The sequence below is a fragment of the Asparagus officinalis genome, chromosome 1 (assembly GCF_001876935.1).
Source record: "Asparagus officinalis chromosome 1, Aspof.V1, whole genome shotgun sequence".
Taxonomy (NCBI): domain Eukaryota; kingdom Viridiplantae; phylum Streptophyta; class Magnoliopsida; order Asparagales; family Asparagaceae; genus Asparagus; species Asparagus officinalis.
The window spans coordinates 123,067,517-123,093,001 of record NC_033794.1 but is presented as its reverse complement, the minus strand read 5'-3'; the positions used below and the strand labels follow the sequence as shown (position 1 = coordinate 123,093,001).

Sequence of the window (25,485 nt, the reverse complement as noted above, 5' to 3'; positions counted from 1 at the left end):
CGGCGAAATCACCGCAAATGGAGAGGGCGGATTACCTGAACCAGTTCGTAGAGGAGACGGAGTGGTACAACGACATTGTGCTGACGGCCCTGTTGCCGGGCTGGGCCTGGAAGCCCCTCCCCCGGCCCATCAGAACCTGGCTCCGAAACTACATAGGTGGGACCCTCATCTATTTCATCTCCGGCTTCCTCTGGTGCTTCTACATCTACTACCTCAAGCGTAATGTCTACCTCCCAAAAGGTACAAATTTACCCCCCTTTTTTCTCGCCATTATTTACTTTATTTTCTTTATTTGGAATGATTTCTTGGTTTTCTGATAGTGTACATAAAAAATAATCTGATTGAGAATCTAAGTAAACGGTAAGAAGAGAAAGAAGTTACAGCTACAATCCAGTTGAAATCACTGCGAGAGTTCTTTTTTTTTTTAGGGGTTGCCCCCCCTGTAAAAAATCTGGGTTGGTTTAAAAAGAGGATTTTTAAATCATCTGAAATTAGTAGAGATTCTAAGGTTAGTTATTTTCACATTCTCTTTAGATCTTCTATTCTTACTGTTTTTATAAATCATGCATTATTTTTGGAAGAAATCATGGAGTTATTTTCTTCAACTGGGGAGTTATTTTATTTATTAAAAAATAATGTAAATTTTTGAGGTTGATCAATTCTTAGGATGTTGTCTTCTTCTGTTATAGTATAATTTGACGAAGAAAAGTTGAGAGTGTGTTCTTCATTGTAGTTATGCCATGTAAAAATAAACATTATGTTGTTGTAGTTCACCCTTTAAAAATGTTCCTTTTTTCTTACTAGTACTACCGTTGTGGTTGATTGTAACCAGAAAATGTTTTCTGAAGAGCAGTACATGCTACATTTATTGTTGGACTTAGTGATTATGGGAGTTCTTCCGACATCTCGTAGGATTTTGTTTGTTTTAATTGGTTTTTGGTATTGTGCAGTCCTGGTTCTATAAAGGTCAAAATTTTGCATCGTAGTATTATGCCATCATTAAATGTCCGATGACCATTATAAATTAAGTTTCTTTTAGACCAGAGACATCTTGCAACTCTCTATTTTGGTGTTCTATTTTTAAATCAATACTGTTGGGATGATAATTTCACAAGTTCATTCACACTATTTTCTAGGATTTTGCAATTTTATATCATTACTAGAGCGGAATGGAAGAATAGGATTCATGTAGCCAACCCCAGGGATGAAGACTTTGTTGTTGTTGTTCTTGCTATTGTTTATTTACTTGCCTAATGTTGCCGTTAAAGTGTGCATAGATAGTTGTTGTCCTCCACTGTTCTACCCTTGATTTTTAATGTGATGATTATTAGACAACCTACAATCTGAATTTTTTTACCAACGAGTGGAATTTTTATTGTTATGTAACAAATTATAAAAAGAAGGAAAAAAATATGGATAGCCCCCTATTTTGACTCTGAATTCTAAAAGCTGAAAATACTACACTGAGATTTCTTTTTCAGGGTTTTTGTTCCTTTAAAAATTTGGGTTGGTTTAAAAACAGGATTTTTTTTCCCAAATCATCTGAAATGAGTAGCCATCTTTAAGATTAGTTATTTTCACGTTCTTTTTAGATCTTCTCTTCTTAGTATTTTTAGAAATCATGCATTGCTTTAAAATCATGGAGGAATTTTCTTCAATTGGATGGTTATTTTATTTACTAATAAATAATAGAAATATTTGAGGTTGATCAATTCTTAGGATGTTGTCTTCTTCCTGTTCCAGTATAATTCAACGAAGGAAAGCTAGAGTATGTTTTCCACTGTAGCTACAGTTTTCTGCTTTTGAAAAATTAGTAAGGAACTTTTATTTGGAGGTTTAAACATTATGCTATGTACTTCACCCTTTAAAAATGTTCTTTTTCTTAGTAATATTACTGATGTGATTGCTTGTAAACATAAAATGTTTTCTTAAGAGCAGTCTGTGTGATACGGGTGTATCTTCTCTTCGGAACTTAGCGATCCTTATGGGAGCTTGAGGGTAGATGATTCTCATGATAGCATGAGAATAGATGTGTCAAACAGTGCAAGGGAACGCAGGTGGAAGCGTGAAACGAGACGACGAGCAGAAGAATCGAAGTATCCAGTTTTCAGCCCGTGAGTCGACTCATAACAGTCATGAGTCGACTCATCAGGTTGAGTCGACTCATGACTGTCATGAGTCGAGTCATGAGTCGACTCATCGCTGGCTTTTGTGTTTTGTCCAGTTTCAGACGAGTCGACTCATCTCAGTCATGAGTCGACTCATCGATGGTTTCCTGGTTCGTTTGAGTTTCTGCTCACACGAATTCCTGTTGGTTTTGGGTCTGGTTATTTACCAAATTATCATCCACGTTTGTACATCTATATAAAGGATTGTTTTAGGGTTTCTAAACAATCAAGAGGGAATCAGATAGATTCAGAGAGAGATTCTAATCATTGTATTAGGGTTTAGTGAGAATTGAGAGTTTGTTCTCGATTCTAGTGAGATTGTGAGAGAGGGATTGTAATCTTTTCATACTCATAATCTAGAGAAGATATTTTCCTTCGTCATATACTGAATTGTGCTTGTGTTTCTGTCATCCTCTTCTCAACCCACCTTTGATAATTCCGCGATCAAAGGTGCTCGCACGGCAACTCCAAGGTTATTGATAGCGGATCGCGGCGCGTCGCGGCGAGGTACCGCTAAGGCTATTGCGCGCTATTGCGGCGAAATTACGGCGAAATAGCGGCAAATAGCGCACAGTCAAATAGCGGACAAATTTAAATATATTTAAATATCCTAAATAATAAGAAAATTCATAAAAAAATCTAAAAATCTCTAATATGAAAATACTCAACAAAAAAAGCATGATTAGTAAGTTAGTAATATCATCACTATATTAACTACTAGAAAGTTGACCTAAAAAATAAAATATTCAAGTATAGATTAATGACTAAATGACTAAATGACTAAATGAGCAAAGCAAGATAAGGTCATGATAGATAACAGAGATGGAGATGACGCTGGGAGCTTGAGCTGTTGGAGACTTGAGGGAAACTTGTTGGAGACTCGGAGTTCGGAAGTCGTCTCGTCGCTGGCTGGACTCGGATTTCGGAAGTCGCTGGAAACGCTGGCTGGACTCGGAGAGCGGAAGTCGCTGGAACGCTGGAACGGGTGAAGGAGCTCTAAGGAATTAGAGTTGCGTTGCTGTGGAGCTCTGAGGAAGACAAAGTCGTCGTGGGAGAAAAAATCGTCGCTGGAATGGAGAAGATCCACAGGCGGCTAGGGTTCGGGAGTGGGAGAGAAAAAATCGTGTTTTATCTGCTTTTAACAAATCGGGTTTAGGTTCGGGTCGGGTTCAGCGCGGAAAAAATCAGAAAACGAGTTTAGCGGGTTTAGCGGGTTAGCGGGTTTAGCGGATTTTTTTGCTTTTTCCCGCTTTTTTCCCGCTTTTGAGCGCTTTTACGCGCTTTACGAACACAAAGCGTTTTCCCCCGCTTAATTCGACCGCGACACCCCTCCGCGTAGCGCTGAGGGGCCGCGATCGCGAAAGGCGCCGCTATAGCCCCGCTATCTGCCGCTTTTTACAACACTGGGCAACTCATATCAAGTTGGTATCAGAGCATCAGATCCGGTAAAGGGGCATCCTGTGTATGGTCCTTACTCGATCCCAATATAAGAAGCTTGGCGAGATCCTTATTTCATTGGAAGAAGTCCATGTTTTAAGGAAGAAGAAGATGGCTGAAGGAGACAATTCAGCGAGGATTGATGCATTGGAGAAGCAGAACGAGACGATAGGTTCGACTCTCACACAACTCGTCAGTCTTATCCATGGAGGTGGCAAACAAGGTGAATCTTCTTCGAAGAAAATTATTGAGTCCGATGTGGAGAGAGTAGATTCAGATTTCCACGAGGAGGAGGAGACCGTTAAGACTGCATTGCATCAAGGGGGTAAGAATTCTTATCAGAACCTGAAGATTGACTTCAAGGTGGAGATTCCTGTTTATGATGAGAGTGTTGACGTCGAAAGGCTTGATGACTGGATCGAGCTGATGGAGACGTATTTTACTCTTTATGGCTATTCGTCGAAAGAGAAGATTGTGTTCACGATTTTGAAGCTTTCAGGGCACGCGTTTGCGTGGTGGAAATCCTACTGCAAGCAGGAGAAGAAGGCGGTGTCGTGGAACAAGTTCAAGGAGTTACTGAAGAAGTAGTTCTACCCGATGAGATTCCTTGAAGAGCGTTGGTACAAGTGGTACGGCTTGCGCCAAAGGGTCAATCAAACCGTTCAAGAATACACCACGGAGTTCCAACAACAGGCGATGGTCCTCAACATTACGACAGAGGAATATCCCGTGTTTATGAAGTATATGGCGGGATTGAGCGATTACATCCGAAAGAAGATGAAGCTATTCACGGTGGAATCAATTACAGAGGCGAGCGTGAAGGCTATTGCCCTCAAGGGCAAGCAAAAGAAGGACAACAAGGCTAAGGAAGACTCCAAACAGACGGGAGGCGAGTCTAGTGGTTTTCAATCTAAGGAGGAGAAGACGAAGGGTGATCCAGGGAAGGCAGGGCTGATTTGTAGTCACTGCGAGAAGACAGGACATGAAGCTGATCGGTGCTGGGAGAAGTATCCTCATCTCAAGCTAAGAGGGTTGAAGAAGAAGGAGGAGAAAAAGGCATACATGATAGCTTAAGGTCCGAAAGAAGTCCCGAGGATGGCAAAGCCCAACAACAGTCTCAACCTTATGACGGGAAAGCAGACCACGAAAGAGGACGACGACCCGAGAGAGCAACTCTTTGTTCTTAAGTTCCAAATGAAGACCAGTTTGGTTGATGTCATTGTCGATTCGGGCAGCGAAAAGAATTTGATATCTGAGGCATTGGTGCAGAAGCTGGTTCTGAAGTCGGTCAAGCATCCGAAGCCCTATCAATTGGGGTAAAGTCAGAAGGAGGAGAAAATGAGTGTAGTTGATCAATGCACTGTCAGATTTGCGCTCCACGAGTCGTATATTGACGAGGTCACGTGCGACGTCGTTCCATTGGATGTTTGTCAGATTATACTGGGTAATCCGTACTTATAGGATAGATATGTGATCTACGAGAGACGGGCTCAGAAGTACATCTTCACTAAGGATGGTGTAAAGTTCATATTTCGTTCGGCATCTCTTTCGAAGGAGACAAGTTTGGGGACGGTGGCGCGAGCGAAGAGATTAGTGAATGCAAGCAAGAAGTTTGTCTCGCTGTGCATTAGACTTCCAGAAAAACCATCGACAAAGGATTGCAACTTAGAGCGAACGGTGACTATGACGAAACGCGAAACGTATGAGTTGTTTCCGATCGAACGTCGAGACCGGATTTCTAGCAAGCTCAGGTGGTGCAGAAAAGATGGAGGAGCTCGAGAGTTTCCTCAGCAAAAGTTCTAACTTGAACGGGACTTCAAGTTCCTAAAGAGGGGACCCATGATACGGGTGTATCTTTTCTTCAAAACTTAGCGATCTTCATGGGAGCTTGAGGGTAGATGATTTTCATGATAGTATGAGAATAGAGATGTCAAACAGTACAAGGAAACGCAGGTGGAAGCATGGAACGAGACGAGCAGAAGAATCGAAGTATCTAGTTTTCAGCCCGTGAGTCGACTCATAACAGTCATGAGTCGACTCATCAGGTTGAGTCGACTCATGATTGTCATGAGTCGACTCATCGCTGGCTTTTGTGTTTTGTCCAGTTTCGGACGAGTCGACTCATCTCAGTCATGAGTCGATTCATCGATGGTTTCCTGGTTCATTTGGGTTTCTGCTCACATGAATTCCTGTTGGTTTTGGGTCTGGTTATTTATCAAATTGCCATCCACGTTTGTACATCTATATAAAGGATTGTTTTAGGATTTCTAAACAATCAAGAGGGAATCAGATAGATTCAGAGAGAGATTCTAATCATTGTATTAGGGCTTAGTGAGAATTGAGAGTTTGTTCTCGATTCTAGTGAGATTGTGAGAGAGAGATTGTAATCTTTTCATACTCATAATCTAGAGAATGTATTTTTCTTCGCCATATACTGAATTTTGCTTGTGTTTCTGTCATCCTCTTCTCAACCCACCTTTGATAATTCCGCGATCAAAGGTGCTCGCACGGCAACTCGTATCACTGTGCTATGTTTATTGTTGGACTGGTGATTGTAGGCTGTCTAAAAATCACAATAGATAGTTAATCCCTATCAAACGTCAACAACGAAAGTTACAATTTATGACTTTCATGTCAACAAATGAAAGCTACAAACAGAGGACTTTTCACATAGATCGAGAAGAGTTACAATTCAACTACACTTCCGACAACTGATGAAAACTCTATTCAGTAGCATTCACAACCAACTGTGAGAGTTATAATCTAACGACTTTCACACCCCATAACAGCTAAAGCAAAGATCAATGAGCATTAGTCTTCGCGATGCTGTAATAGACGAGGTTACAAGTCAACAACCTCTCCCAAACGCAGAGTCCACCTCTGCGCTTCTCAACTCAAAACGCACACAGCCTGTGTGTTCTTCAGCAGACACTTAATTCTGCGGCGCAGAGTTAAAACCCAGAACGCAAATGACCTGTGCGTTTCAATCATCCGCAGATACCCAACTCTACGTCCCAAGTCTGAGGCGCAGAGTTAAAACCCAAAAAAACGCAAATAGCTCTTGCGTTTTCAATTCCCAACAAGCACCCAACTCTGCGTCTCAAGTCTAAGATGCAGAGTTAAGGTCCAGAACGCCAATTTAGGCGTTTGACTTGTTCAAACTCAAGCTGAACGGCCTTAGAACCTTTTATCCCACGTTTTGAGGGATTTTCGCCCACTTAGGAGCGGATTTAGGGGTTGGTTACACCCCTTATCCCTCTATAAATAACCACATTACTCAACTAAGTAAGGGGTTGGAGATTTGAAGATCAAGAAAACCGCATAAGGTTGGATTTTTTGGGCGTGGAGGGTGAGATTTCGGGAGACCAAGGAACTGCTTGGCAGTTAGGAAATCAAATCTCGAAGGACTCCTCAGCAACAAACAAATCCACTTGGCTACGAACCGATTATTCGGTTTTTCAACAACTCTTTTCAGAGTTTTCAACTCATTCTGAGTTCTAAAACTCGTTAAGAGTTCTAAATCAAACTTGTCATACAAGTTAATTGTTCCCGTGAGACAAGACGGTCGGATCGTCAACGGAGAGCAAATTCGACGCAAGCATTCGAATGAGGCACTCCATCGCTACATTGAAGAACCCAGTTTTAAACAAAGGGGAGAATCAAATTCATTCTCCTCTCTTTTGTAATCAAGAAATTCAATTGTAATTGATATTAAAGGAATACAAATCGATTATTCCTTCATTTCTTTTACTGCAAATTTTTCCACCAAACAGTGATTATGGGAGTTCTTTCGACATCTCATAGGATTTCATTTGTTTTCATTGGTTTTTGGTGTTGTGCGGTCTTCGTTCTGTATACAGGTCAAAATCTTGCATCATAGGGTATGCCATCATTAAATGTCGGATAGCCATTATGAATTGAGCAATAAAACTTTTCAATTATCAATGATCTCTAGTATGAGCAAGTAAATTTGAATATGACATGCAAATTTATTTTGGTAAGGTTATCATATTCAGATTACTTTCTAATGTCATTTATTGTTTGCTACAAGTTTCTTTTAGACCAGAGACATCTTGCAACTCTCTTTTTTGGTGTTTTATTTTTTGAAATCTATACTGTTTGGATGGTGAATTTGCAAGTTCATTTCATACTATTACTTAGGATTTTGCAATTTTATATTGTTGCGATATATTATTTACTTTCTTAATGTTACTGTTAAAACATGCATAGATAATTGTTGTCCTCCACTGTTCTAACCTTGATTATTGGCACCTATGATCTCAAATTTTTTCACCATTGAGTGCTCTCTGATTTTTTGTTGTAATGTCACAAATTATAAGGAGAAGGCGAAAAAGTATATATAGGCCCCTATGTTGACTCTGAAATCTAAAATCTGAAAATAGTACACTATGAAATCCAGTTATTGAGCTTCAAAGGAAAAAAAAATTGTCCAATTATAACACGTGGATGTTGATATATCAGGATCTAAGTTCTCTATTTTGACTTTTAAGGAGAATTTTCTTGGCCAGTGTTGGAGAACTGTCAATTAACTGCTCTTTTAAAATTAATAATCCATAATGTGGATGTATCTCAAATGTGCCTTGATATATACCTAGGAAGTGTCACAATGAAAGTTGATTGATAAAGGAAGTGTTTGTGTTGCGTAGTTATATCATACCTGCTCTTACTTAGAAACTTATATCTTTGTTGGTGATTTGGTATCAGCTGAACTGAGACCCCACTACAGGCATTTATTTCTTATAACATATTCCATGCATCAACCCACCTGTCAGTAGTATGTTTTTACGTACTAGGATTTATGCACATGCAATGCACGTGATTAAATATTATGATTAAGTATTTTTGACTTATTTCTTTACTAAAATTTGTTTTTCAGTTCCACTTTGATTATTTTTCTCACTTATGTTTTCAAACTTTACTATTGTGATTATTTTTTTAATGTTTGTTTGAATGAGCTACACCAAATTTAAAATTTTCATGTAATAATTAAATTGACAAGAAATAACTATAATCTAAAGTTATTTTGAATTTTCGCGTTATTTAGATCGACATGAAACCAAGCTTGACTTAAGAAGGTATAATGTTGTAAAAGTGAAAACACTTGAAAAGATAAGGTTATAAAAGAAGGATGAATAATTAAAGCCAATAAGACAAGATGATTAATTAAAAGTGGGCTAGAATGATAAGACAAGATGATTAATTAAAAGTGGGCTAGAATGAAACTAAAGAGAATATAAATTTTGTTGCTAATCACTGATAGAAAGTGGGCTAGAATGAAACTAAAGAGAATATAAATTTTGTTGCTAATCACTGATAGACTTTAGAAAAAAAATCATAAATTAAAGATTAATGCTAACTCTATTAACCCTAACTCTATTACTAGAATGAAATAACTATAATCTAAAGCTAATTTGAATTTTCGCGTTATTTAGATCGACATGAAACCAAGCTTGACTTAAGAACGTATAATGTTGTAAAAATGAAAAACACTTGAAAAGATAAGGTTATAAAAGAAGGATGAATAATTAAAGCCAATAAGACAAGATGATTAATTAAAAGTGAGCTAGAATAAAACTAAATAGAATATAAATTTTCTTGCTAATCACTGATAGACTTTAGAAAAAAAATCATAAAATAAAGATTAATGCTAACTCTATTATATTTTTATATGATAAAAGCATCCACATAACCATATAAAAAATTAAAAGAGTTCATGAAAATCACTTCTAAAGATTCCTGATTTTACTCAAAAAATTAAGCTATTTTTAAAAATATTAAATAATTTAAATTTGTGTTGTATTTATAAAGAGTCTTGATGGAGATGCTTTTGTTTTAGCAGCTTGTTCTGAATGAGCCCTGCATATTAGCTTTAAAGTGTAGTATTTTTTCTTTATCGTGTTATATGAATGTCTGCTTGGTTTGCTTATCTATCTCTTATTTCTTCAATAAGTTGATATATTATTAACATAATTTACGATGATATGCATATCTTTCATACAAATTTGAGACAGATATAAGATGAATTTTATATTTAGTGGCCTTTAATAAGAATTTTAGTTGTAAAATATGTTACCTTCATATTTTAGTGGCCTTTAATAAGAATTTTAGTTGTAAAATATGTTACCTTCATATTTAAAGATCTTGAAATCTGACAGTACAACCTTCATATTTAAAGATCTTGAAATCTGACAGTACTATTACATGCTTATCTTTGATCGTGTTCTTAAATTTTGATCTTTCGTTGGTAGTCATATCCCTAAATAAGGATACTTGCAGAGTCGTGCCACTATATAGAGAAAAGAAAAATATCAATTTTAATTTTTTTACTTACACTATGGTAACTAAGTATCATGTGCATATTTTTTGTCCAGTATAGTGATTTTTCTCATCTTATCTAGTTTATTATATCTCGCAATGTAGTTGATCAATGACTTCACTTTAGTTTCTATTGCAAGATTATTTATATAAAATTTTATATTAAGTTTATCATTCCTTCAGTATTTTTATAATAAAGTATGAAAATTTATAAGTACTTACTAATTTTTTTTGTACTTTTCATGAATAATATTTTTTTAATTAGGACATAATTGTTCAACATGTTCTTCAAGAAGAACTCGGTTAGTGCTTCTTTGCTCGATATGCTTTTTATCAATGTCAATTCAGGTAATTCATGAATGTTTCTGAATTTTGAGTTTATTTCCTTCACTTCTCCATTTGAAATGAAAACAACTTAGTTCTTTTAAAGAATATCTCTAAACTTTCTGATAGTTTCTCCATACATAACTCATTGTATTTTTTTACTTTATAAATAAATATTATCAACATTAGAGATAAATGTTTATACATTATAATCAATTAATGCTAACCTATTATATCTTAATGTAGTAATATCAAACATTTCCTCTTTTCTTTGTCAAATTTCAGCCTTTTGTGATTTAAACTTTTGAGGGTGTGTTTTACAATTTTTAAACTTTTATAGTATTTTATGAAAATTCTAAATTTTAAGTTGGGTGTTTATAATTTTCATGTTTCATGTATTGGTGATAAGTTTTTAAATGTTAGAATATTTCTCGTAACTCTGAAAATTTGAAGGTATTTTTATAATACTAAAAATTTGGGTTGTTTTTTAAAAATTTTAAATTTTTTTTTTGCAATCTGCTGATAATTTCTAAATTTGATATGTACCAGTTATAAGTTTTAAAATTTTAGAGTTTTTTAATAATTTTTTACTTTTGAGAGAGTTTTTGTAATTTTTGTACCTCTGAGGCTATTGTTATTTATTAATTTTAAATTTCTATGTGCCTAATGGTAATCCTTGGAATCCATCTATGTTGTTTCTAAGTTTTGAAATCTCTAAATTTTAGAATGTTTTTTTTAATTTAAACATGGCTAAATGACACTTATATACCCTATTGTTTTGCTCTTGTAGTAGTTATATACCCTAAGTTACAAAACATAGCAAAAAAATACCCTGAGTTGGTAACTCTTTAAATTTAGCTAACGATGTTTAAAAATATATGAAAGGACAATAATGCCCCTCCTTAAGAATTAACCTCCCCCCAACATAGTGAAAGCTCTAATTTTCTACTGTTACCCATATTAAAGAGGAAGAAGAAGTTGGAGGCCACGAAAAGAAGAAGATGATGATGAAAATAATCTAATTTGTGCGCGCGGAGGGGGGGGTAGGTAATACAGTAAATAATACAATAAATGAGGGTCAGAAGTATTCAAGTTGGTTATAGGTCCAACACATGAGAATATTCCAGAGAATATTCTCACAGTTGGTTAACAGAAGGTACCAACTTGCAAATTTTTGCCTACTCAGGATATTTTTTTGCTATATTTTGTAACTTAGGGTATATAACTGCTTCAAGAGCGAAACACATAGGGTATATAAATGTAATTTAGCCTTTAAACTTTTGAGGTTGTTTCTACAATTTTTAAAATTTTGAGGGTGTTAATTACAAGTTTTAAATTTTTAGATATCATGTTTGTTTTTAAGTTTTAAAAAGTCAAGGCGTTTTGTGTAATTTTAAACTTTTAAGGCTATTATATGTAAATTTTGAAACTTTTGGGGTTTTTTATAATACTTCATGTATTATAATATGTTATCTACGTATAATTTCTTAATCATATTTTTTTCTATATTTTTGAGTTATAGGTAGTTCATATGGAGTTAATATAGGATATAATTAGTATTTGGATAGATTAAGATTTAAGTGAAATATTCAAAATAATTTTTTTTAAATTGTTGACCTATAGATAGTTCATGTGGAATTAGATAAGATATGATTAAAATTAGAATAGATTAGGATAACAATGTAATATTTAAAAAAAATTAAGGGTAATACTGACCATAGAAAGATTTTTCCGAACTCGTGCTTTTAAAGGGAGTATGATATGACATCTGGGTGTGGTAAAAAGTAGGATAAGTGTAACCTTGTTATTGCCCAAATACCTAATCCTTTACCCTTAGCCTAACTAGTAATGAAGAAAAGTTAATTATCCTTACCTAAAACGGGTAAAAGTAAAAACATTTCTTTAGCCCATAGGGTAAAACGAGTCAATTACCAACAAAATTTCCTTTACATACAATTAAACAGAGTGCCAATCAACATCTTAAAATAAAGTCTACTGCATGACTTGGTGTAAGGTTTTATTTCGCAAACAAAAAAAGTAGTATTAGTCTAAGGTGATAAAAATAAGATCTAAACGACAAATAGGCAGACGGGAAAGTATAAAAAAGCTTTATTACATCCTACCTCTTTATATAAACCAGTAAAAAATATCTTACTTCTATCATATCTTTTTAGCTAAATGGACAAGAGAAACTTACATTACCTTAATAATAGGGTAAAGTGGTGTATCCTTGTGCATCGTCAGCCTTAATTGATGTATTTTCTGACTATCTACTGGTGCTTGATTGCGATCAATTACTAGGTTATATTAATTAAATATATGGTCATCTAGTGATCTTGTACTTACCTAGTGAAGTTATATAGTAATTCCTGTGCTTACAAATATTTTTTCCTGGATTATTTTGATATTCTAATGTGTATTTTGTATGTTATCTATTTTCACTTAAGTCTGCTTTTCTCTATTTTCTTTGATCTTTCTTGGAATATTCACCGTCCTTTGTATTATGTAGTTCTTTTATCAAGTATTTGAAAAGCTAACTGGTGTGGCAAATATTCTGAAGAAGGCATTTTCTTTTCAAGGATATACTGAAACCTGAGCCAAGTTTACTGTAAACTTTTCTGAAAACTTGAAAGCATCTGTGTTTTACATGTACAGTTTATTTTCATTAATCTTCTCCCAAAAACTTACTCGTGATAAAAGCTTAGTTTAAGAACTAAGTTTTTGAAAAGAGGTAGACCACTTCCTATTTCCGTCCCTATATCTTGAAATTGTATTTTATGAAACCCATCTTCAGGAAGACTAATGGATGACTTACCCTTAAAGTTAGTTAACTAAAATTTGCTGCTTTAAACACTGACAACAACAAGAAAGAAGGAAGAGTAGATCATGCAGCTCGTTAAATGTAAGAGCTAAAATGTTATGTTTATGCTATGATAGATACATTGGTTCTTAGATAGGGGTGAAAATGAACCAAATAATTAACAAATAGTTCGATAATTGTTCGAATAACTATTCAATCATATTCGATTCGGTAGTTCATTTACCACTAAACAAATATTTTTTAGTACTAATGAATAGAATTTAAACAGATGTATATTCGATCCGTTTGTCTATTAAATATTTGTTTGAAATTTGATCACACATTATTATTTGTATTATTGCACATATGATGTCATATTTTTAACTCATTTACCATTTCTACTTAAGTTTTATATACTTATTTTAAGACTTAAATAATCTTAAATCTATTTTCTAATTAAAATTTTGATTTAAATATATACATCATATATTATAAAGAAATAATTTTTATTTATGAATTTTAATATTATTTGAAAATCAAAAATTTTAGCAGAATAAATATACTTTGATATTCGATAAGTATTCGTAAATATTCATGAATATTTATCAAATACCAAGTATTCGAGTTCGAATTTAAAAAACTAGATATATGAATATTAGAGTCCGCATTTGAATTCAATAATTTTAAACAAATACAAATACGAACACCTTAGTATTTGATTGGATTCGATCGTTTACCACCCCTATCCTTAGATTTCTAGTTCTTTTCAAGTCGCTTTTACCAGTGTAATATAACTTTGTATTTCTGATCTGAATGTTAGCGTCCTCATTGAGTCATTGATATGGCCTTGTGAATTAATATCCTACTATAGGATTGGGCTAATTTTGGAGGTTTGATCTAAATTGAATTATCTAATTGAAAAAAATCATCTGCATTCCATTTGAGTTATGCACCTCAAACACAAAAGAAAAGCTAGCATGAAGCCTTTTTATTTTTATATTTTGTTTCTAAACATATATTCTAATATTTATAAATCCAGTTAACTCATATAAAAAATGTTTATGCTCTTAAGTTTTGTTAGAAACCATTCACCAGCAAGCCAAGTTTAAGAATTGGGACTTCATAGTGTATATCATTCATTCTTAATGCTCAACACTCTCTCATGTGGGTCTTTGACCATGTGGAAAAGTCGCTACCGTGGACATGCTTTCTTGAAAAGGAAGAATAAATTTGATAAAGAACATGTTTGAAATATTAATGTTGAGATCTGAACCCAAGGCCTCTTGAAGGTGCCTTGGTATCATGTCAGAGATCATTTAATCCAAAACTTCAGGCAAATAGGCTTCGCGCTAATGGTGTTTGTCATTTCAATGTTAAAACTTAGCAAACACTACTGGAAAAGAAGACGGAGAAAAATATATAGTTCTCTGAGAGAACAAATCTTGAAAGGTCCAAGTTACAGACCTTAGCTGGATGAAATGGAATTCTGTTTTCTACATTATTGCACATGGTGAAAATCAAGTGGACACAGAGTAGTAATTGATCTAGTAGTGAGTCTAGTGACTCAAATCAGTGGTAACATTTTTGAAAAGCAGCAATGGTTGACATTTCTACATGAAGTTCTGGAAAAAAGAGTAAAAGTTGTTCGGTTATTTTAGCGTGAAAGTAAGTTAAACTAAGATAACTATAACTATCTGGAAAGATAATCCATTAAATGATTGATGCAGTTCTATTGTTATTTATCATCTTGATTGATGGGAAAAGGGGTCAGCTATTGATAAATATGATTATGATCTTTTACTTCTCATTTATACTGTATGAGTGATACAGGGAATCTTCATGGATCACTACCATGTGGTGGTTCAAGAACCTTTAAATTGTGGCGATGTTAGTTATCATTGTGTCTTATATGATTAGCCTAATGTTATTGATAACAACTTCTAATTTACAATTATATATCCTTCTCATGCCATGACAATTGCTACTTAGCATGTTGCCGAGGTTTCGGTTTTTAATGCCTTTGTAATGCTAGACACACTAAAGCTTTGCAGTGCAAAGATCCTTAATTTTTGTTTATCTAACAGTAGTACTCTATTTCAAATCACTTGCTGTGAATTATACAAAAACTGACTTGTTTTTCATACAGTATTAATATAGTATGTTGATGTTTTTGTCCGGTAATCCTCTATTTATATCTCTACATTTTCTTGAACTTCTTCTTTGAGCAGAAGCAATTCCTTCAAACCACGCCATGCGTTTGCAAATAAAAGTTGCAATGAAGGCCATGCCTTGGTACTCTACTCTCCCAACACTTTCGGAATACATGGTTGAAAGTGGCTGGACAAGATGTTATTCAAGTATCAATGAAGTTAGCTGGCCCATGTATATTGCTTATTTAGTACTATATCTAGCCACTTGTGAGTTTGGAATATATTGGATGCACAGAGAGTTGCATGACTTAAAACCATTATACAAGCATCTTCATGCCACACATCATATCTATAACAAGCAGAACACACTTTCACCGTTTGCTGGTAAGTTTTTACCTTTCCTTTTGAAATTCTAATTGATAACTTGAGGTACTTTTTGTTCAAAATTCGAGTTTTTTAATAATATATACTATGGTTTTTATTTAAAGTTTCACAATCCTCATCCATTTGGTTGAGATATCCTAGCCTCTATGGTTTTGGATATCAAATAGGATATTCCTTTAGTATATTTAATCCAGAACTTGAACTTTGGAATTCCTTTTTATAATCTTCAACTAATATATGTTTGATCATGGCTTCTAAGTTTAATATGATTTTATATCTCATACACGTGCTAATGTTAATCATTAGGAAATGCATCTATAAGATAGCTCAATATATGGTACAACAAAAAAGTTTAAGCTGATTTCTTCATTCTTATACCTCATTCGTAATCTCCTATCAACAATTAAAGGGATGAGAATTTTGTCAGTTATTTTCCACACGCTCTCCGAATTGCACTCCCAACAACTTAAACTGAAGATAGAATCCTTTTGTGATATGCCGCTAAGATAAGGGAGTTCCTCAGGGAGGGGAGTTCTCGGAGCTATGATGTTTTGAGTAAGATGAACTAGATGTATCACGTAATATGATAACAATTTAACACATTATGATCTGGTAGGGATAGAAGGTTGTATTACGAAAACATAACATAAACATCATGTAACTATGAAAAGCACATAAAGGAAAAACAAAGATTAAAACAATATCAAATATTGAGATCAAGAAATTAGTATCACAATCCGATGAGTGGGTCTCAATCATAATGAAGCTATGCCTACTTGTTATGGGCTACATTAAGTGGCATCTTGGTGGGAAGCATTTTCTCCTATTCATGTTAGTACTAATGCTAGATGATACTTGAATAACAAGCTATGCCACCTGCTCAAATACCCAAAATTGACTTGCCCATTCGGTTTCTTAGCATGGTCTAGTTCGTCCGATTTGATTTCGAAAAAATAAAAACAATTCATGATCTATGCGTCTCTCAGGATTCAAGCTGCGGTCATTGAACACAACAGTAATTCTTTAACCTGCTTATCATTTAGGCAACATTTGTTTTGTTTATAATATATTCTTATTATTTAAAATCTACCTTTATTTGCATAAAAGATTAAATATACTAAAGCTTAGAGCTCCAACCCCTAATTTGAAGACTGTAACTCAAGTAGCTAATCATATAATATTAATTTAATCTGGTATTCTGAATAAAGACAATTTGCATCAAGTACCAAATTTAATATCATACTAGTCTTGTACCTGCGCAATGCTGCGAAATTTTCTAAGGCACATAGTTTTTTGTTAAAAAGAAGATAATTCCAAGTATAATTATTTACTAAAAAAGACAACAACAATTTTTATTGTTGAGATAATCCTCTTACTAAAAGTATTTTCTTTTAGGCATTAGTACTTGAATTATGATTTAAATTTATTAAATAAATTATATTTATAGTGAGGGGCAAGTAGAAAGAACGAAGAGAATAAAGTGAAATAAACTGCCCAAGTAAGAAAGTATATTATAGTTTTAGATCAACTTTCAACTCCATTGTGTCATTGCTAAGAGTAGAAAACTTCTCTCTGTCATAGAAACATAAAAGGAAGCCAAATGAACATGTTGATAGGAGCCTGTTGGGGGAAAATGAGATCATGTATATATATAATAGAGGAGAGGGGGTTATGGAATGAGATATGAATAAGTTTATGATCCATGAAATTGATAGAATTAATAGGTGTTAAAGGGCTACTAAGTTAAGGGGTACTTAAATGGGTGAAGTTGAAGAATTTGAAGGGGTTTCAACAAAGGTGGTAGAGATGAATAAGTTTAGTTGCTAATTATATGTTCATTATATTTTACGAGTAGATAGGTTGAAAAAGGAAGAAGAAAGAAAAATTAAAAAAACCAAAATAAAGCCAAAATAACTACAAGTTGCCAAGTGACAATTTAGGGCCTTACTTTGGTATATAGATAAATTTAACTTTGTCAGTGTTGTTCTTTATTATCTATCCTCTTGCGCATGTTTGTGGCACAATAAAAGCTAGCAAAACACGTCTTGCTAAACTCATTCTCACCTTCTTTGAATTTTTGTACAAAATTAAAGACTAATAGCCTAGTAGGTAAAACTTCATTCTTCTCATAGTTTTAAATAGAGTAATTATGGTCAATGTTCTTTTTTCGGAAAAGCATAATTAGATCATTATTTCTTGGGAAAATTGCTTCTGAGCCCCCTTTAGTAGAAGAACACCGACATCCTCTTTTGAAAAAAAAAGTCAAATGCATCCACATCTCTTGGCCCAACTTTTCTTTCTTCTATCTTTTTTTTTTCTTATCCCTAAAATACCCTTCATCTTGCTCCATTTCTCCTCCTTGCATGTTCCAAGTTACAGTAATGAAGAAAGATGACATTAGGTAGACAGCAATCAGTGTAAAACCTAATCAGATGACTTGGATCACTGTGAATATGAATCTCTAAGAATATTTGTTTGGGTGTGTGTCTACTGTGATGTGTTACATTGAAAAGCTAGTGCAATGATAGGAAAGTAACGATGTGTTACATTGAAGCCAGTGCAATGATAGGAAAGTAAGGATGGTTTACAAGAGTGTCCCATAAAAGCTCAATGCCATTCAGTGTAATGATAAGTGAGCAAATGTGTGAGAGAATCTTTTGATGCCACCTATGTCCTAAGCAATATTGAAAAAAATGATAACGCATAACATAAGACTTATTTATTGTTAAGGGTCATGGAAAAACCACAAAAAATAACGCATAACGTAGGTTTATATTGTTTATTAATTTTTTAGATATTCTATAAATATAAATAATTACAATGACTTTATTAATTAGAATCATTAAAATTTTCAACCATAGCATCATAATTATCAAATATAGAAATATAATATCGCAATTACTTAACAAAAATTAGTCATACATGACCAATAACCACTCCAAAAAGCATCATCAAATGATCAAATACGTTTAAGTTTAAAGCAATCAAATAAGTCTTAACAAAATCAAACACTTCCAAGTTTCAGCTTTTAAGTTTCAAGCTGTAATAAACCTTACAAGATAAAATCATCATCCTCTAGATCTCTCACAAAACAACTAAGTCATCCTCCTTTAGAATGTAATTTGCATCCTTAGGATCCACTTCATCTTCAGTGGCGATCTCTTTTCCATTACGTGTAGAGGATGCTATAGAGTGTAGAAATAATTTCAATCAAAAACTCAAATATTCATTCAAGTAGACAAAACATTAAAGTGATCTAAGAACGTTTACAAGAACCATCAACTCTTTGTTTCTTTGTTGTTGGAACATCTTCCTTATCTTCTTTCACAGTAGCTATATTATTAATTGCAACGACATTGAGATACTTGCTCTTTTCGTCATCACCATCTAGCCAACTCGGATCGTTCGCAAGACAAGGCTCCTCCCCCTCGACTATCCACTCATCATTAGGAGGTATCTCATCTAATAAAATTGGATCCATCTTATGCATCCTCCTCCGTATATTTCTTTCTCTGAACTTGATATTGTACATGACATACATAAGAGAGTTAAGTCATTCCTACTCCAAACCTCTCTTTTTCGAGTGGACCTTCATGAAAGGATAACAACTTGTGAGTTCCTAAGATTAATGATATTAAGCTAAACTTTAGAATTGAAATTTTCCGTAGATGCTCAAAAGTGCTTTAATTACGCTCGCATCCAGATGCACTAGTAGTGAGTGAGAGAAACGAATTGCAAATCACTTTAGTGTAGAAGTCTCATCGCCAAATCTCTCCCACCAAGAAGCTATGCATTTAGAGATCGAGAATTAACATAACAAGCACCATTATTATTGAAAATTTTGATAAATTGTTAAATTAATACATGAACTATGTTGAGTAAGGGTCTTCTGAGTCATGGATGTTCCAAATTCTCCTCTCTTATCCTTATAAGCATCCAGCTCACAATCGGTTATTGCTCTCTCACCTTCGTCGAAGATCATGTTGTTCATGCACATGCCCAGACCTTTCTTCACCTCCAAATCTTCACTAAATCTATCCTCATAGAAATATCTTAGATTGAGGTAGTAAGCGGCGGCATGGATAGTTTGATGCAACATATTCGTCCATCTAGAATCAATTAATTTCCAATGAGGCATGTACACTCTCTTCTTTTCGTTGCATGTATCTGCGATCTTCTCCTTTGCACTATCCATCATCTTATATAAGAATGACATATAGGGTTTCACATCTGAATCCACTTCTCGAAGGACATGAACAAGTGGAAGAGTAGTGGTAAAACAGAAAAGCACCTTTCCCCAAAACCCTCTCGTGTAAAAAACCTTCTTCTTTGCCTTCACTCCTTTTGGATTTTTTGCGCAAGTGCTCCTCTGAAACTCCTCACTACTGAACATGGTTTTCAAAGGATCTTTTAAGGAATACAGCCTCTACAGTGTCCTGAAGGATGTGGCAAAGCGAGTAACAGCGAGCCTCAATAGCTCCTTCCCACACGTGTACTTTCTCATCAAGCTTAAGACCCAATAATGGTTGTCGATGAATTATATCACCGCTTTTGCATTTTCAAGAGTCTCTCGGTGTATCTTCATATTTCCAATATCCTCCAACATAAGGTCAATGCAATGTGCCGCACACGGTGACCAATAAAGTGACTTACTCTTGTTCATAAGCTTCTTCCCAGCAAGCACATAGGAGGAATGGTTTTCAGTGATGACTTAGAGAACGTTCCTCCCCAATCTCCTCCACCATCTGATCAATACTTTAGAAAAGATATTCCCCGTCCTTAATAGCTGCTGATGCATTAATGGACTTGTAAAAAAGTCCCCTCCAGTGAGTTCATGAGGAAGTTAATCAAACTCCTATTTTCCTTATCCGACCATTCATCAGACATATTAGTGCACCCATAATTCTCCCAAGCCTTCTTATGAGTTGCCTTTATAGCATCTATATTCTCCACTTCATTCTTTAGCACACGAGTCCTTATGAGATGAGTAGGAAGCTTCATACCGGGCCTAAACTTCCCCATTGACTCTGCCATCTCTCTCCAGTACGAACTGTTCAAGATGTTGCATGATGATCTGTTAGCAAAGATAAATCTTCTGAACTACCACATCTCTCTCTTCTTTTTTTATTCTACTCTCAATCGTCATTGATCCAAGGGACCAAATGTTCTAGATTGTTGGATTTGGCTGCTGCTATCATGTCCGCTTTGTGCCTCAATATCATCAATCTCCTGTTGGATTGGATCTTCTTCCATCCTTTGCAATTGATTGAGCCAGTGCTGTCTTTCTCTCTTTTCCTAATTCCACTCCTTTCAGAAGTTCTGCACATTGCTTTTTCATTGTTGCTGGAGCTTTCTCACATTTCTTCATGCCTTTCCGAGTACCAGCTAAGTGATGTTTCATTCGTATACACCCGCCATGATATGGTGATTGCAATACTTGCAATAGAGACTGATAGGATTCCTCCTCTTTCCAAATATCATGCTCTCTAGCGGGACCTAAACTCTTAAAGCTAGACATTGTTCAATATTCTTTTCTACTGCACATATTTAAAAACAAACAAGCAAATCAGATTATCAATTTACAAACAAAATACATCAATTCACAACTAAATTGAGTCAACCATCCTAGTGCTTCTTAGAAAAAATCAATATAACCACCATTCTAATTCCTATTGTTTCACTTTCCTCTTTAATCATAATCAAACAATTAGTTTATAAATCAAAATCACCAAACTAAACAACTGTCAAACTATCAAATTGATTTAGATGCTACTTTAATGAAAATCAGTGTTTGCGTGTTGATTAGATTAGAGTAACTTGGACTAATTCATTGTAAATAACTTTTAACATAATAATATAAATTTAACGAAAAATAAAACAATAAAACCTTGTTACCTCACTGAAGAGGCTGATTCACTGGAGAGTACCATTCAGCGAGATTTCGTCGTCATTAGAGATAGAGATGGACTGATGGAGAGAGCCTAGGAGAAGCTATGATCAAGATCTTATCATCGATGGAGATAGATATGGAGAGAGCCGTGGAGGAGCTAGGACTTAAGATCTCATCATTGATGGAGATTTTGTGGTCGATGGAGATAGAGATGGAGAGAGCGAAGGAGTGAGAGCTGAAATCTTGTCGTCGATGGAGATGAAGATGAGGGGAAGATTGGGGTTTTTTAGCCTGTTGCTGGGAGAAATCGGAATGAAAAGTTGGGGCGCTAGGGTTTCTCAGTAGAAAAGACTCAAAAAGAGTTAGGATAGAATTGGATGGTGGAACATAATAATACGTGTCCAAATGATACATGATATAACCCAAAAAACCTAGGTTTTAAAACCCTTAACATAACGCACCATAAAATGTGTTTTATTGGGTTGTTTGGATCGTTAAGCGCACTACGCGTTTTTTGTGTGTTATGTAACATATTGGTCCCGTTAGGTAATGAAACAGGTTATAACGCGTTTTTTTGAACATTGGTCCTAAGATACGATGACTAACACAAATAGGTATTGACTAGAGAATAATAAGAGAGAAGGGTCATATGCTATATTGCATATGTATGAGCACGAGTATGTGACACAGCAAATTTATAAAAGGTCGGGTATAGGGATACATCTATATAAATATTTATATACACATTAATAATTTATGTGTGAACGAGGATGTGAATTAAAATTCCTATAAAATTTTTGTATTTCTTTTATTATGTGGATTATAAATTGGAAAATGACTAGTGTTTGAACGAAACATCCAAATGACCATTCAAAATTATAATTTGGAACCTAACATGTGTTCGACGAGTTTCAAGTGTAGGATATATGTCCAAATTATTTATGACAAGTGTTTTGAATTAAAACATGTATTGTGTAGTTTAGTACATGTCTAAATAAATGTATGTATATATGCAAGGAGTGTCCAAGGTGTTTGGATACGGGTACGGGTTCAGATTAGAAGTCCCTGGTAACATAGGTCATATGCTTGTATAAGAGAATAAGATTGGTTGTTACTCGGAATATAGGAACAGTTACATGAAAGATTGTAATTGGTAGATATGACTATTGTAAAAAAGTTTATTAAATTTTTTTACAAGCAACTAAATGGATAGGGTGAAAAGGTCTAAAAGAGATTGAGAATAATGAGTACAAATTTTGGTATGTAGAGAAAGAGAAGAATAAAAACGAGATGAGAGTACTTGTAGGTAACACATTAAATGATAACATTGTAGATAGAAAAAGAGTTGTAGATAAAAATAATATTAGTAAAAATTGCATAAGGTGTAGAACTAGATAATATTGTTACTGCTTATGCACAAGTATGATTGAGAATATTGAAAGGAATTTTGGAAACTTGAATGAATAGTATAAAAATACAAGGAGGAGAACAAATATGCATAGGAGATCATTATGGGCATATCAACAAATAAAATAATGTACGAGAGGATACATGGAGTTTTTAGATGAAAAAAAATGAAATGCAAATAATGATTTAGACTTTGCAAATAATTATGCTTGATGACACTATTACACAACCCTTAGATTCTACCAAAACATAGGTTAATTTCACAACAAAATTTGATAGTATTAGACATTTCTATTAAGAAGTGGAGTAGAAAGACAAATATGCATAAAAGACTAAGAACTAAATGATCGAATTGAAAAGGAGAGAATTTAGTGCATTTTGATAAGATAGTTGAAGAAAGATATAGAGAGTAATACTATGTTTAATAGTATGTCTTTTTATATTAATAAGACACCGCAAAAATTCTAAAATAATCTAAGGGTTGGAGACTAGATGATAAAGATAACTGGTGGTCGAATGAAAAAGTTCAAAAAGTTTGATGATAAATAGTATGTCTTCTTTTCTTGTGATGCTCCTATTCCTTTCTTATGTTCTTTTTTCTTTTCTAATTTGCTATGGAACAAGGAGTATTGTTTTTTTCTTTTTTTGGGTGGGTGGGGGAGAGGGTTTCTCCTATCCGCCTCCTATAAAGTGTGCGGCAAATGTCCGTCCCCTCTCTCCTATATTGCCACGTCCATGATTTGCGTAAAACCCCTTATAAATCTCATATTTACAACGTATCCTTCATCTCAATACATCACCACATCAAATAAGGATATATTATGCAAGGTAATATAAAGTTATTACGATACTCCAAAATTGAGTAGTGAATATAGATGAAACTTCCTACAACCTGATTGAGCAATGATCAACTATGCGATGTGAGACTTTCTAATCTCAGGTCGAATGGCACATGGTTTTATGGTTTAGGAGATGCTACGAAAATGACTTTGATGTGAGATTTTTAATCTCTCGGGCTGAATGGTACATGGTTTTACGGTTTCGAGGATGCTATGAAAATGACGTTGTAATACTCAAATTATTATTCTTTGATATGCCACTATATATTCTGTGTATGCTGCTATATACTCTGTGACTTTCATCTACACGCGGCACACTATCCACATTCAGTAGTTAATCGAAAGGATTTTCTAAATATGTTACAATAACTTGTTTCCAGTGCTGTCCAATGGGGTTGTATAATTTAGTGAATAGTTCAAGAATGAGCAGACAAGGTGCATCTCAACGACCAACATGAAAACAAATCCATGACAGGAATTATCATTTTTCTGTTGTAAGAAGTTTCATAAAACGTCTGGCCCAGTTTCTACAGTGTGAGCCACATATTTGCCCATATTTATGGTAGCTTAACTAATAATACTTGTAACACATCAAAGGTTTGTGACTTGAAACTCACACTACTAGAAGTTTTTCTACGGGTTCACCCTTGATCTAGTTACCCAAGTGTCCGCTGTAATAGTCAGTATATTTTCAAAGCAGTCCGTGATCGATTTTTTTTCAGGATTGGCATTTCATCCATTGGATGGGATCTTACAGGCTGTTCCTCATGTCATATGCCTGTTTCTCATCCCGACCCATTTCATGACCCATATCGTGCTATTGTTCATCGAAGCAGTTTGGACAGCAAATATTCACGACTGCATCCATGGCAAGATATGGCCTGTTATGGGGGCCGGTTACAACCTATCGCCACAACTACGGGCATTATACCGTCTGGATGGACTGGATGCTTGGAACTCTTCGCGATCCTCAAGAAGATACCACCAAAGTCAAGTGATGTGTATGTTTCTTGGATTACCACACATCAATCCTCAGTTCTCAGTGTATACTTTTTGTGTCTCAAGTTTGTTGTATAGTTTTTTAAAGCTTATCAAGAACTATGTAGGAAGACGGAACTCATGTGACAAACAAGTAAATCCTGATGATGAGCTTGTGCTCTTAAAGCTTTTGAAGCTTTGGTATTCGATGGATTTTGCCTAATTGTGAAGATGCTGATTGGTTTTTTTCTTTTTTTGCCCCCATCATCAAGTAGGAACAAACATAACACGTGTAATGTTGGCTGTCTTTTGGACTTGAAGTCAAGAGCATATTATATCTAATCAGTTCTAGTCTTGCGCAATTAGTTAACTTGTGATGCAAGAATATTTAAGCCACGGAGTATGAAACTTTAGTGAAACTTCAGGGTATACTGTTTCATACAGGACCAGGACCTGACCTTGATCGCTTTAGGTCAGGTCCGAGTTCAAGTTTCGTTACAAGGATTAGGGATGTTAGGAACCAATTTTAATCTATTTTAAATTCATAACTCTTTTTAATCTTATTTAATGTGAGACTATATATACTCACGCATGAATATTCAACATAATGAAACTTGATCATCAAAATCTTCTGATGTTTGGGCTTCTCAAGAACCAATTTAGAAGTCAGTATTCTAATAATTCCTTGGTCCGGTCAATTCAAGCTTTCGAATAGTAAAGAGAGGAAACCAGGCATCAACGATAAAAAAAATTATCGCAATTATCTATCCGG

General features: G+C 34.6%; 1 protein-coding gene across 1 annotated transcript; it reads left to right on the top strand.

Moving 5' to 3' along the window:
* Positions 7 to 24,936, top strand: LOC109833196 (delta(7)-sterol-C5(6)-desaturase-like). Its single transcript, XM_020401138.1, is given in 4 exon segments — positions 7 to 240; positions 15,294 to 15,599; positions 24,458 to 24,635; positions 24,637 to 24,936. Coding segments are annotated over 4 exon segments (804 nt in total). The 5' UTR covers positions 7 to 17; the 3' UTR covers positions 24,734 to 24,936.